General features: G+C 40.2%; 1 protein-coding gene across 3 annotated transcripts in view; it reads left to right on the top strand.

Moving 5' to 3' along the window:
* PHKB (phosphorylase kinase regulatory subunit beta) overlaps window positions 1-14,472 on the top strand; it is a 1,122,330-nt gene that overhangs the window by 356,818 nt on the left and 751,040 nt on the right. For all 3 annotated transcript variants that reach the window (XM_069216595.1, XM_069216596.1, XM_069216594.1), the window contains one exon: window positions 14,152-14,267. In XM_069216595.1, coding sequence (XP_069072696.1) covers window positions 14,152-14,267 — 116 coding nt within the window. The remainder of the gene's footprint in view (window positions 1-14,151; window positions 14,268-14,472) is intronic.

Here is a 14,472-nt window from a genome sequence, read left to right as displayed (position 1 = left end):
CACTAAGTTCCCACTGAAGACAGAGCCTGACATTTTACTTTGTTCTTTGAATGCACAGCAAATGTGATGAGACAAGAAAAAGATTTACAGGCCTGTTTACAGAAAGGGAGCACTCAGAATGATACTAAGAGTAAAGTTTTGGCAAGGGAAGGGACAAACTCAAGTTGCATAGCCTAAAACAGATAAAGCCAGCAAATTGAAAGCAGCAAAATGTGGGTTACAAACCACAAGGCAATTGGTAAACAACAGGTGGACTGCATTCCCACTTGGTGGAATGAATTTACAAGGAAATACTATGAATGCACTTAAAATGAGAGCCGTGGGATACTTTGTGGGGAAAGTCCAGTATTTTAGTCCAGTCCCTATCTTGCAGAGGTTTGGCCACATCAATCTCCCAGGTAGTATGACGAGAAGACCTGGAGTGGTTTCCATGTTGCAGGAAAGGTCTGTACACCCATTCTATCAGTTTGCCATCAGTTCCTATGGTGTAGAGCTTGAGGCACACCTATTTTAAGCTTCGTGCTAGGTGGCAGACATGAAATAGGGCATTTATTGATTATTTAAGGTGGTTGTAAGTAAGGAGTTGACCGGGGTGAAGGTAGTCTGCCACAAGGATTTGGACGTTTAGTAGCTCGCGGTCCAGAAACAAATCCCCCAATTTTAAGATACCTACAGCATGCCACTTATGGAGTTGCTCTGAGCACAGCCGACCTGTGCAAGTGGGAAGGCTTAGCAATGGTAGTGCAGGAGCACAGCGTTTCTTCGTGTCAGTGAGTTTACAGGTTCAAGCAAGGCAAGAGAAAGCTGTGCATGATAACCCTGGATGGTGATCTGTAGAATGGTCAGTAGGAAACAATGAGCAGTGCAGTAAGCCTTCCTGAACAGTCTTTACTTGTAAACCCCATTTCATTCTAGGTCCAGAAGACCTAATCCTCCCGCAGTCACGGGTAGCTTTAGATTGGAAAAATTACCCAACAGCGCCGCAGGGACCAAATTAGATGTGTTGCATGTCTGAAGAAGAAATGAAGGACGAGCAGGGGAAGGTTTGCAAAATAATAGTATCATTGGGGTAGCACACCACCTTCTCTAGTGCCACGTGGCCCACTACAGAAAGCAGAAGAGAAGACCAAAAAGCAAACTGGGCTTGGAGGGACTGTGACGCTTGCTGAGGTTTCCATCCTACAAATCAGTGGGAGAATGGTAGATATTAATCACTAGGTATCAAAAGGTAACTGGGTCCCAGGTCAATCTAAGATGTGATTGCATATAAAGGGGAAACAGTGCCATAGGTTAAAGAAACACTAATTACATTTTAAAATGTTTACATTTTGTTTGTGCAATTTACATCCCACATATTTTGAAGATTCTATGTGTACTTGACACTTATGGATAACCCAGATCACTAGTTTGGTTTTTGCTCAATTTCAAAACCATTTAAAGACATAGACAAAGCGGGCAATTGCCTTGCAGACCCTTGCAACGAGTCTGGCCCCTGCTCACCCTTTTCAAGCACGAACAGCATACCATTGCACCAGAAGAGTTTGCCAAGGTGGATGGGTGTTGCTTGTTCAACCACTTGACAGTGCCTCTTCTGTTTCTCTCATGTGTGCAGAGCCAACTCCCCAGGTACCCAATACCTTTCGATAGTCTTGGTAGACCCATCTTGTCTGATTTTAGGAATTGTCCCACCTTGTTCTTCTCCTCCTTATTTATCCAGTTCTTAGCAACAACCATTTGAATCACTTAAATTATCTTTGATTGGTAGTCCGGGCTCCCATTTCTGAGATAAATGTAGAGTCACCCCAGACACACTCTAGTGCTGTGAGACTACAGACAACTTTTTGTAGAGCGCCTAGAAATACTAAATCTGGAACTAAATAGCATTTACATTTAAAGAACAGTTCTGGGGCGTAACTCTGGCAGTACAGGACCTGCTCTTATTAAACTCTCCTACTTCAGTGCTCAAAATTATAGAAGGCATCATGAAACTCTGGAAGAGGTACAAAACCATTCTATTTGAGCCAGTCCTTAATTGTATCACTTGAAGAGACATGCCTTTGGATAGAGGTCACTCCTAATAGATTAGCAGATAGAAGGTTAGCTGAAGGTCCAAGGCAAGAAATTCTTGAAGCTGCCTGAGGGTAGTATCTGGTACATTTGAAATGCTGGGTTATCCTAGCATAATACTAACACTAATATAACATCATGTTGGTATTGCCATATTCTATTCATTTTAGAAAAGCTAAATCAGAATATGCAACTCAGTTGAAACATATCGGGGAATTGTTAAGGCAGTAGTACCCTTAAACTGCTTTTGCGTTCAATGTGGTTTACCCCATTTCACACAGTTAATCTAGTTAGATTTTATAGGATGAGTTCGTAGCATTACTGTATTACTGTAATAACACTCTGGAATTAGCTTTGGCAGTGTCATCTAACTATTATGTTCTTACGTTTTATTTAAATATGCGTGATAGTTCGGTTTAATGTTAAACAAAGAACACATTGTTGACCCTACGTTTGAGGCAGAATATTGTTATTTCTTCCCCTATGCTCTTCAATATATTTATCTTTATTAGACCATTTAATATTAGGAAACCAAAACTTTGGCAAGTCATAAGGCCCCTAAACTCACTCATGAACACAGATAAATTACTTATACCAATCCCAGGCACACGTCTTTTTATGGCATCGTCACAGAAATGTGTGCAAATGTGACTTTTATAGACACTAGATTGAATAACTTAACCTTTTATGCATCACCTTTCACCGTTTTATAATCAACCTTCTGCCTCCCCTCTTGGATGTAGCAAGGTACTGACGTATCAGCTATAGAAGGAATTACCACCTCTCTTTGTCCACTCTCTAGCCTTCCTTTCTTAATCTGTGTACCTGAAACAATTGAAGGTGTCATGGTTGATCTCATGTCAGTGCTTCCCTGAGCATTTTGAAAACATTTGTTTTTGGCAGGCCTTTGCTTCTGCTTGCCAGGTGAACCCCCTTTATGTCAAGCGGAAATATAGAAAGCAGCGCAGGCCTTGAGCTCTCAAATTATAGAAATTAACCCTCTCAAGAATTGGCCCTGTGGCCAACCACCCTTTTGTATACCGTGGATCTCTGCACCATCCTTTCAGATTAGACATTTAAAAACTGTTTACAAATTTTCTTCGGGGAAGGTCATTTAGAGTCTTTAATGCAAGGAGGCACATTTTTTTACCTACTAAAATAATGTATACAGTTTGCCGATAAGCCACTCCAGAGGCTTCTTTTCAGAGGCAACCTGAAGGCCCCCATGTCAGGCTTTGTGGGAGCCTTCTGAGGTGACCATGCTGCCTCACTTAGAACCCGAGGATCCATGTATTTATATAAATAAATGAAAAATAGAAAAATGTGCAGTAGTGAGCAGAGTGAGTAGAGTGCAGGAGTGAGCAGCCGCCCATCACAATTAAGCATGTTTCTAGTTTGATTGAACAGTGCATTTTTGTGAACAACAGGGCCCTATGTCACTCTCATGCCCTTTCATTTGAAATAATGAATTGTACATTTTGTTACATCTTTCATTTTCAGATTGATTGTAGTGCTCTTATAGAGCCTCACAGTTAGTTATCCTCTGATCTCCTGGATTTTCTGTGTTTGGCACTAGTCTCAAGTTATTGTGCCTGCTGTTGGGGACTAGGTCTTTTAGAAAGAGGTACTAGGGTGTTAAGGTGTACTGCCCCGGCCTTTCTTTGAGGAGCATGGACATATGGTTTCTGAGGAAATAACTCGTATTCATTTGGGCTCATCGCATCACAACTTGCTAATTTTGCAGATGGCTTAGTAGCGTCTGTGCGTAACTGGATTTTGAACAAGTATTACACTTTATTTACTTTTATATTTCATGCCCAGTCTTCATTACTCTCAAAGAATGATAGTTGCATTATATTAATTAGCCCAATGCAGGCAGATTTCGAGGCTATTTAATGATATATATATATATATATATATTCCTCTTCTAACTAAACATACCAGCACAATCCTGCCATACTGTCTCAGAGACAAATGACATGAATCTCAAAATCTAGTATTTGTAGCACTACCTTTCAAAAAAATTTTTTGGGCTTTTAAAACTATATACGCATACAGTACAATCTGCTTCTGACCAGACCACCCATGTCATCAGCCATACAGAAGGACAGGCCAGATCATCAGTTAACTGTAGTCTGCATCATATGCTACGGTTGCAATGCAGGAGTTACTTTGGGAGTCATTGCATTACATACTTTTCCATCATTTTATGTTGCATGTCTTTACTTCCTCAGTAAACTGTTCTTAAGTGTTCTAACTTAAAAAAAAATATATATATATCACAGTTGTGAATAATTTGTAAAAATGTGCACATTTTCATGAATATTGCTTGCTGTGATGCCACATTATATTAAACCTATAATTTGCCCCTATAAAACACCTATATCACACCCCTTGGGTCAGGGTACCTGCACCCTAACCCCTTATGCCACTTTCAATTTGAATTTTCTCCTCTGGGGACCATGTCCCGTGAAATAAAATGGCGGTCGCAACTTTCTAGTCAAGCTGCAGTCAGCCAATTGCAATACTTCTTTTTGCATATGAATTTGCGAAAATGTGCGAACTTCATTAAATATTCGCATCCAGAGCTATACAAATGTAATTGCCTATCAATATCTCCTAAACTACCGAACGGATTTACCCCAAACAACAAAAAGCACAATCGGTGTACCAGCAGCTAGCTTTCTGCCAAATTTGGTGTAATTCCGTCCAGTGGTTCGGGCTGTAGATGTGTTGACGGATCCTATAGAAATTAACATGGGAAAAGCAACACTTTCTCTGCCCCCGCTTGACGAATCACCCCGGAATCTGATCACCCTCAAACTTCCTGTGTGCAACAAGAGTCACAAGCCACATTTTTGGGAAATTTTTGTGAAGATTAGTCAAACGGTGCCAAAGATATAGGCAAGTCAAAAAACACTTTTTGTATTGAAACATGGTACTAACTAGAACTACCTACTGGCGTCCAGTAGATAAAATAAATAAATATATATATATATATATATATATGGCTCAGGGATGGGCATTTTGATTTTTAAAGTTTTATTGATTTTCATTATGCAGTCAAGGAGAAAAGCAAAAAATATAAGCTAAAAAAGAGAATGAGAATTACATTACAGCATTACGTAACTACACTTGTAGGTGACAGATCAAATATAGTATCACATCTTCGTTGATATGAGAACATACATGCAAGTCTGCCATACATTTATGGATAGGCAAAATACAGCATGTCATACTCGGTTAGGCATGAGAGTGGCTGCTTTTACAGGGGGCTATCCAACTCAGTACTGTTTATTTAGTGTAGACCATGAAGGAGCAGGTCGTTTGGCGTGTCTGAGTGTGAAGGGGGCCCTCATCATGTTAAAGGCATATTTATTGCGAAGGTTTTACAGGTAAATGTAAGGATTTCACAAGAAAGTATTAGGTGTGTGTGTGTGTTTTTATCTATATATATATATATATATATATATATATATATATAATATTTATATTCAATAAAAAAACAAAGGTTACAGGTATGTTATAGTTAGGCTCACATTTCACACTTGCAAAACCATAGAAATTCAGCAGTTATAGTTACCTCAGCTAGCTATAACTTGTGCCCCTGTAATGCACTGCTTATGACCTCACATATTAGATCACTTTTTTTGGTGGGAGGGGGGCCTTGTGAACACCCTCCCCAGGGCCGATCTTAGATCAGGGGACCCCATCTCCTTGGGCCCGGCCTAATTATTATTTTTGTTGGTGGGGGGGGGTGGCTATGTGGTCCCACTCCCAAGGGCGGATCCCGGCCCCAGGGCCCATCTTAATTATACATTTTTTGGGGTGGAGGGGGCTGCATGGCCCCCTCCTCAGGGACGATCTTGGCCCCATGACCCCAATCCCTGGGGCCCAGAATGTGACTTGGGTGCCCCCAGGGCACCCAGTCACAATATTGGGGACCGTGGGGGGAGCCTGAAGGCCCCTGCAGTCCCAATTGGCTCCACACCTTGTGTGGGAGCCAGCACTGCTGCTGCGCTCCCTCTTTGTGAAAGAAGTTTCCTCTTTTTCCCTGCCTGCATCTTGCAGGCAGGGAATCAGAGGAAACTTCCATTCTAGAAGCGAGAGCTGGTGTTTTTTTTTTTTTTGGGGGGCCTTTCTGTAGGACTTGGCAGAAGTAGAGTCCCAGGATTGCTGCCAAAACTTCTTGTTTCGAAGTGTTGGCAGCCAGTCAGAGCTGTGCGTTTCCCTTCATGAGCTTGTTATTATTTGCGAAGTTGTTGCGACCACAGATATACAAATTTGGATTTCCTTTAATTTCTCCTAAACTACTTGATGGATTTACACCAAATACCCAAAAGCACAATCTGCGTACCAAAAGCTAGCTTTCCGCCACATTTGGTATAATTCAGTCCAGTGGTTCGGACTGTAGGCATGTTCAAAGGTCCTATGGCAATTGACATGGGAAACACAACTTTTTTTTTACCTCCTCCCTTTTTTTTCTCATCCCCCGCTTGACGGATCGCCCCGGAACTATCTGTGCACAACAAGAATCACTGGGGCACTTTTTTGAAAAATGTTGTGAAGATTCGCTAAACGGTGCTAAAGGTATAGGCAAGTCAACGCCTTTTCTTTGGAAACATGGTTCTAACTAGTACTAACTACTGGTGACTGCCAGCCAGTAGGTTTTATATATGTATATATAGTTTGACAAAGGTCGTCTTTAGGGTATTTGGGTGGCAAAGGTCACTTTTTAGAGTTTATGTTGGGCATGGATTTTTGATTGGCAAGGGCATTTTTAGGGTTTAGGGTGGGTATGGGTTTTGGGTGATAAGGAAATTTTTAAGGTTTAGGGTAGGTATGGGTTTGTGGGTAGAGTTTTTTTTTTTTTTAGGGTTTGGGGTCAGTATGGGATTTTGGGTGGCAATGGTAATTTTAGGGTTTAGAGTGGGTGTGACTTTTGGGTGGCAAGGTTATTTTTAGGGTTTAAGGTGGATGCGGCTTTTGGGTGGCAAGGGTATTTTTAGGGCTAAGGGTGAGTGGGTGTTTGGGTTGCAATGGCATTCTTAGGGTTTAGGGTGGATGTGCATTTTTGGGTGGCAAGGGTATTTTTAGGGTGGGTATGGGTTTTTGGGTGGCAAGTGTGTTTTTAGGGTTTTGAGTGGGTAGGGGTTTTATAGTGGCAAGGGTATCTTTATTGTTTAGGGTGTGTTTTGTTTTTTTTAAGGTTTAGGGTGGGTGTGGATTACTGTACAAGAGGAAAAAAATACTCTCTCGAAAGCTTTACTCTGTCTCACCATCAACCTATACCTCTATCAATCTATCCTCTATCCCCACTCTGACTCAAGCCGAACCCATTCTACCACTGGACTCTCCAAAATAACCCTTCCTAGACTCTTCCCTTCTCTACACCTCCTGGCTCACCCCAAACATCAATTTACTACTGTGATCTCTCAAACAACCCTACTAAATTCTCCCTCATTTCTCCCTCCTTTGACTCATCCCAAACTTCATTTTACCATTATGATCTCTCTAATCCCTTTGCATGGACTCTTCCTTCCTCCCTTACTCATCCCAAACCTCATCTTACTAATATGATCTTCCAGTTAGCACTTCTGGACTCTTACCTCATCTATCCCTCCATTATTCTGTTCAATCCAACTGACACACTCCTCCGCTCAAATTAACTTTTATCTCCCTATACCAATACTGTACGCTTATTTTCCTATTCTAATCCTTTTGGGTTCCAGAGTAGTGCACTACTTGTCAAAAAGCACTTTGACGCCTTGTCAAGGGTAGTAAGAGCTATAGAAATATAATTACAATTGAATACAAAGCTGGAAGATATGGCACCTTATCTGGTTATGCGTTAAAAAAGGCAAGAATCAAGTTCTATGTAATGGTAGACATCCTGCTCAAGATCCTCGATTTGTATCGACAGCCACATACCCTGGGGGTCAGAGTATAGTTAATATTGATAAGGTATTTTCCATAAATTATATCCCACTGATGAATAATATTGCGCCATTCCTCATTAAATGGAAACGTTTACCTATTGGTATTCAAGGCCAGTGCAACATCATTAAGATGTTGGTGTTACCAAAAATGTGGGGGGTTTTCGGCGCTTAACTATCTGGATCCCTAATTCTTTTTTCATTAAGATGGACAGAATATGGTCCCAATTTCTTTGACAAAATAGGAAACCAAGGGGAGCCTCCTCCCAGTTACAACAACCATTAAGGGAAAGGGGGTGGGCACTCCCAAGCTTGAAGTTTATTTTTGGGCTAGTCTTTTGACCAGGCTTTCACAAGTTTGTGCACTCTTTTCTACCACCTGCCTCTCGGAGATTTTTATTGTGATTTAACATCAGCATCAGGGATTTTTTAGCTTCTTTACTTTAAGAGGAGAAGATTTAAGGCCCTGCAGGTATATGGACATGTCTAGAATGCCATATATAATAAATTACAATCCTTAGAATTAATACACCTCTTTATGGGACAATCCGTGCCTCCCCAGCTTTTCTTCAGATGGATTAGTCCATAACTGGTCTTGCACAAAACTGCAGACTGTTGGCCAACTATTTGGAGGATAACTCTCTAATCCAGTTTGATACATTGTCACCAATTTACTAAATTCTAACTGAGGATATTTTAAGTAATTAAGATCAGGGATTACTTTAGAGGCCAAGTGGTCAATCAGATCCTATTCCTTTTTTAGAATAACTTTTGTCTTCAAGAGATAAGGGTGTTATTAGCAAAGTTTATGGTCTTTGTTTGGAAAAGCAACCTAATAATATCCAATACTTTGAGGAGCGGTGGTCCCAGAAGCTTTCCAAACCAGTTTTGCTTAAGTTGATACTGTGTTGTACCTGCTTGGGTCATAAGTTTTTGAATGATTCCTAGCGTAAAATTCACCATTATAAATGTATCCGTGACATTTATTATACTCCAGACAGGATGCATTAATGGGGATATTGGGTAGATTCAGAATGTCGTAGATGCTATATTGACAATGCTGATACACAGTCCACCTGTTTATCACATGCAGGTTATACAGATTTACTGCAATTGGTAGAACAAGAGCGTGGCCAGCTGTTAAAAACATAACTTTTTATAACACCTGAAGTAATATTGGTAGGGTGCTCTGAAATAACTCCAGAAAAATACAAAGTTATTGTTTTTGTCACTGCTGTTCTTGCTAGATTAGAAAACCCATGTTTGACTTTTTAAATACTTTGCACAGAGAGGAGAGAACGAACCTTTGTGCATAGATGCATTCATTTATTTATACTATACCTTCCAGTCAATTGTGTTTTGTTATTGTTGTCTTAAGTTCTGTGTGTGGGATATGCTGTATTTCTGTTTAGCTTGTATGAATTTGAAAAAAGAAAGAGAATGACTGATTGTGATGTCTGTCTTGACCTTCCTAGTGGCTGAAAATGGATCAGTTTGATGAAGAATACAGTTCAGTACAGATCAAGTGCAAAAACTGTGGTTTACACTAGCGATGGAAATAAAAGAATTGACTCTACATTATAACAAAAATGAGCTTTGGGCCTCTCCAAAACCCTGAAAACAATTGTGCTTTATACACCCTTTACCTCGAAGGCGGAGTATTCTTTTAACCACCTGAGATAGTGCCACGTCAAAGAAGTCGAAAGCGCAAGGGCCATGTTCTAGCAACCCAGCTAGAACAATGAGAAATTCAGTTTGCAGGAAGAAATCTGTACTCACCTAATGGGTTTAGGTATTTAGGTAAAACATTCAGAAACTTCTTTGGTGTCTTTAATTAAAAACAAATGTGGCAACACTTATGGAAATCAGTCTGAAACACTGTCTTGCACCTTCCCCCACCAAGCTTCAACTCTTTCCAATAATGTCAACCACACCTGAGGCGAAACATAAGATGCACGAAGGAAAAGAGGCGGTAGATTAGATAGAGAGAAAACACTACTGTTCAAAGACTGTCACAACTGCTTTTCTGTAGGGTAATGGCTTTATGGGGATCAACTGCTGCCATGGATCTTAGGAAACTGATAAGGAAAATGATACAAGTACATGAATGGTTTGAGTAAGTTACTACTCCCTGGCAATCAAAATCAGACGCTGAAAATAATCGCCATCAATTTAATTCAATCACTTCATACTCAAATCAATCTGCTTGTGGATCTGAATGAGTTCTGAGAGCAAGGTACGAAGCATAGTGTGCCACTTATTATCTTAACATGCAGAAAAATTGTGCCAGTGATTTTACTTCAACGTAACCTAGGATACGTTTTTGACTTATTTTCAGTCGGCACATATCCTCAGTACTTTTTGTTAGTCAACTTCATTTTCTCAGGGATAATAAATAATTAGATATCTTTTTCAGAAAATAGCACTTACACCAATCCTTTGTTTAAGAGGCAGTTCGTGTTCTACCTAGAAACATTGTTAAGGTAAAGTTTGCCTACAAATTCCACTTCATTATGTGTTAACTTTCCCTGTAGCAGTGTTTCCTGAAAACGTCACTGGCCTTTCCAACTCTGACCATGAATAGGGTAAAACGGAATCCTAGATGTCTTGGACTGGAGACATCCATGACGTGAGCATCATTGTTCTGACGATGGTCAGAGGCAAATACCTTTGCTTGAGGAACCTTTTGTTTATTTTCTCCCAAGATGGCGAAAGGATTACCAGTATCTCACAAGAATTGGCACTTTCACAAGAGGAGACTGAACTTCTCGAAAATGACTGCAGCAAAGCAGTGTGGTTGTTCTCTTTCTGCCTCCATCCACTCCCTTCTCCTTAGTCCAGTTTATCTCCTTCATTTTTCTTTCCTGGAATTCTACTTCAGGTCTGACAGATCCACACTTGTTCTTTGACAATAAAGATTGTATTAATAATTTAAGGGGCGAGATCTCGTTATAACTATGTTCCCAGTTATTGTTCCTGGAAGCCTCATAGCTCTGACTTCCCCACTTGTCGAGAATCTTTCATGAACCAATACTCCCAGAACAAGAAAAAAATATAAGAACTCATTAACGATAAGTGCCCAAACAAAGCCCCTTGAGATGGCTGCATGCCCGACAAATTGTATAAAGTTGATAGGCTGCCCTTGTCTTTGCTCCTACATACGGTAAATAGGGAAGCAGAGGAAACTGGTTCTTTGAGTCCTGAATTCAATAATGCTATTACCACACTGTTTACCAAACTGAGCAGACTTCATGCTCTCCGTGAGCTAAGAAGACCCATACCTAAACTTGTCCACAATACTTAGGTTAGGCTTGTGTTTGGCAGAGCATCATGGAACCATCTCGGAACTCCCTCTAACTTACTATGGAAAAGTAGAAATGGCCTGGAACAGATATTGGCTCTATTTTGAGACACTGAAAGGACGAAAAGCTAGCCAAATGGGCACACCTGTTTGGAACTTTGAAGAGGACTGACCTTTGCAAAAACCCTGTGCCGAAGGCTTTATAGTTAATCCGCTGCACATATTTGCTGTGGGGCATGTGTGATGTTTTCCTCACACACACAAAAAATGAGACTGCCTCCTCTCAGATTTCATTTTGCTGGTTGTGAAACGTCTGTTATTGGCCATTAGACAATCCCCACACATCAAGGGTGTACTGATGGTTGCAGTTAAATCCAAACGCATGTTATATGCAGATAAAATAATTCTTACTGTATCAGATACCAGGCCTCGTCCCCTTCCTGATGCCTGTAATGATTTTCAGATTTTGCAGCCTTTTAATTAAATGGTCAAAAACGTGAGAAGTGGCACAAATGCTGCTGAAATGAACGGAAGCGACATCTACTGGCTCTCATGTAAGCTTCTTAGATGCCCTGGTGGATAGAGCTTAGGGTGGAATGTTATTAGACCATTAGACCCCCCTGATAGACTAGAAGGATTTTGGCAAATGGTTTCAATTCCAACCTTCTATGTCCTGAAGTTCCCAAGCAATAAAAAGGCCGGTAGCCTCTCTATTAAGCTCTGCAGTCGCCATTCTTCGTCTCCGGGTTCTGGTGCACTGTCTACACTACATTACTAGCAAGATTAACACCTTTATCTGAAGAGGAAAATGGCCAAGTTTTAAACTAGAGAAGCTACATGTGACCTTACAACCAAGAGGATTTTGACTTCCAAGCATTGAACTGTACAACGTGGTAAACCATCTCTGACAAATATTGCAGTGACTTTGCACTACATGGTGTAGACTTCCTTAAAAGAAACCTAGGCCTCAAAACATTATACTTTTGTAAATAGTTATCCCTGAAATCGTCCAGCCCAACCACCTGTGCCTTGCAGTATGTTGAGTCATACACTGCAAATCCCATCTGGGATAATCCAAGCCTGCTAATTGATGGAAAAGCAGTTTACTGGCTAGATAGACAAATAGCGTGTCTGGCTACCACTAAAACATGCTGGTCGAAAATGAACTAAAATCATTTACCTTCCTACCAATTGAATTTTATCTGTATTGCTTTCTTCTGTGGGAATACATACAATTCGTGCACTGCCTGAAGATTCGGCAAGGCCCCCCATAGGGGCCTGGACCGAAGACTTATGTCCGGCCTACTTGTCAGAAATATTCTTGAAATTGGCAGTTACAAATGTCACCTCTATTGGCAGTCAGCTCTTTACTGTACACGTTCTAGAAACGGGTTAACTTTTCTAATGTTTCATGATGATAGATGTGTGATTCGGATTCGCTTGAAATTGATTTTTTTATTTTTTTATTTTCCTGAACAAATTGGTATTGGTACCCTGATCAAAAACCGAAAATAATTTGGAGTATCCAATGAATGTACATGCTGGCGATGCAGTTGTCTGCTTATGACTTGATAATTGTTTTTGGCCTTGGACGAAGTTCGATCATTTTGACTAGCAGTGTGGGGCATTTCAAACAGACGTAGTAGTTATAAATCTTACCCATCTGGAAAACTTGCACAGCACCTCTGGCACTGAGACACGGTTGTGCCTTGGTGACCATGGTTAGCAATTTATTTGACGGCAGCTGAGGTTTACATCCTTTTTCACTTTGGATTTGCTACCACTCCCACGTTCAGAAAATGATTTTCGGAAATTATTGAAATAGTATTACATGAGCACATGACATACCCATTTTGGGACCTGGTGCAGTTACAGGACTGCTTATGCGACCCTTGACTGGATATGTAAAGCTCACAACATTGGATTGTATGTTCTTGAATGTTTTTGAGACCTTTTCCTTTGACTATGATGGTTGCCCCTGATTTCCATGATGGTTGCCATAGCTCTTATAACTGATCGTTAGCCACGGAGTGGACCCCAAGTTCTACTGCAGCTCTCTGGCCTCTATATGGCCTTTCCCATCTCCCAGATGCCTCAGATTCCTAAAGTAGTACAGCAATATCTACTCACATTGCCCAGACCCATTGATCCTGCAATGTCAATATGTATTACTTTCATGTTTAGATTGTTAACCTTTCTTCACAGCCGAAATTTACTGTGATCCACCCGGCTTCCCCACCATTTGTGCATCCTACCCCTGCTCCTTCCTCCATCTGTCTTGTTTGCTTTGGATAGCATTGTCTCCAAATAGATCTTAGACCAAAGTTCTCTTTTTGAAGCACTCTGGAATAATATTAATCTATTGATGCGGCTGTAGCATTAATTGATATACTTTGTAAATCTGAAAAGAATTAATGAAGATATGTTTAAAAAATATATGGCTTAACATATCTTTTAAGTGACTAAAATGTGAAATATAATTCCCTTCAATAAAAAAATGCATTTTACTTCCTCAGTTCCTCAGTCGTTGTCTTGGGATAATTATGAAAGAAATTAACAAACACTTGGGTTTCAGACTTGCTCCTGTAACTAAATTTATGTTTTTGGTCATCTCATTTTACGTGATATAATATGGACCAGGCTTAATTCACATAATTAAAAGTATTAACGTCAAGGAAGAATACTGTTGAATTATTTTGAAAAAGAGAACTGATTAAGTGCATAGTTCCAACTGTGTGTCATTCCCCCCTCTAATATACATGCTATGCAATCTTAATACTTTAATGTATCATTAGTAATCTTTTCAACTTCCCTTGATATTGATTTTATTTTTCTTCTCTGTCGTAGGTGTCATTCATCCAAAATCTGGTTTTCTGCGTCGAAAGGGCTTATCGGGTACCGGATTTCGGAATTTGGGAAAGAGGAAGTAAATACAATAATGGAAGCACCGAACTGCATTCCAGGTACTCTTGCAGAACCTATATCAACCTCTTTTTTCTTGATAACCGAATATGCAGTAACATGTATCATTGTAAACCATTTTGGCACTTGTGCATGCTTTGCAGCACTTTAGTGAAATTAACTACCTTAACTAAATCAGTGACAGTCAATTCTAAAACATTTTTGATGCTCTGGTGGTTGTGATTGGTATTTGCTAGCTAGAGGACT

This window comes from Pleurodeles waltl, chromosome 12 (assembly GCF_031143425.1).
Source record: "Pleurodeles waltl isolate 20211129_DDA chromosome 12, aPleWal1.hap1.20221129, whole genome shotgun sequence".
Lineage (NCBI taxonomy): Eukaryota > Metazoa > Chordata > Amphibia > Caudata > Salamandridae > Pleurodeles > Pleurodeles waltl.
The sequence above is the reverse complement of the archived record's forward strand: the minus strand, read 5'-3'. Positions and strand labels throughout refer to the sequence as shown.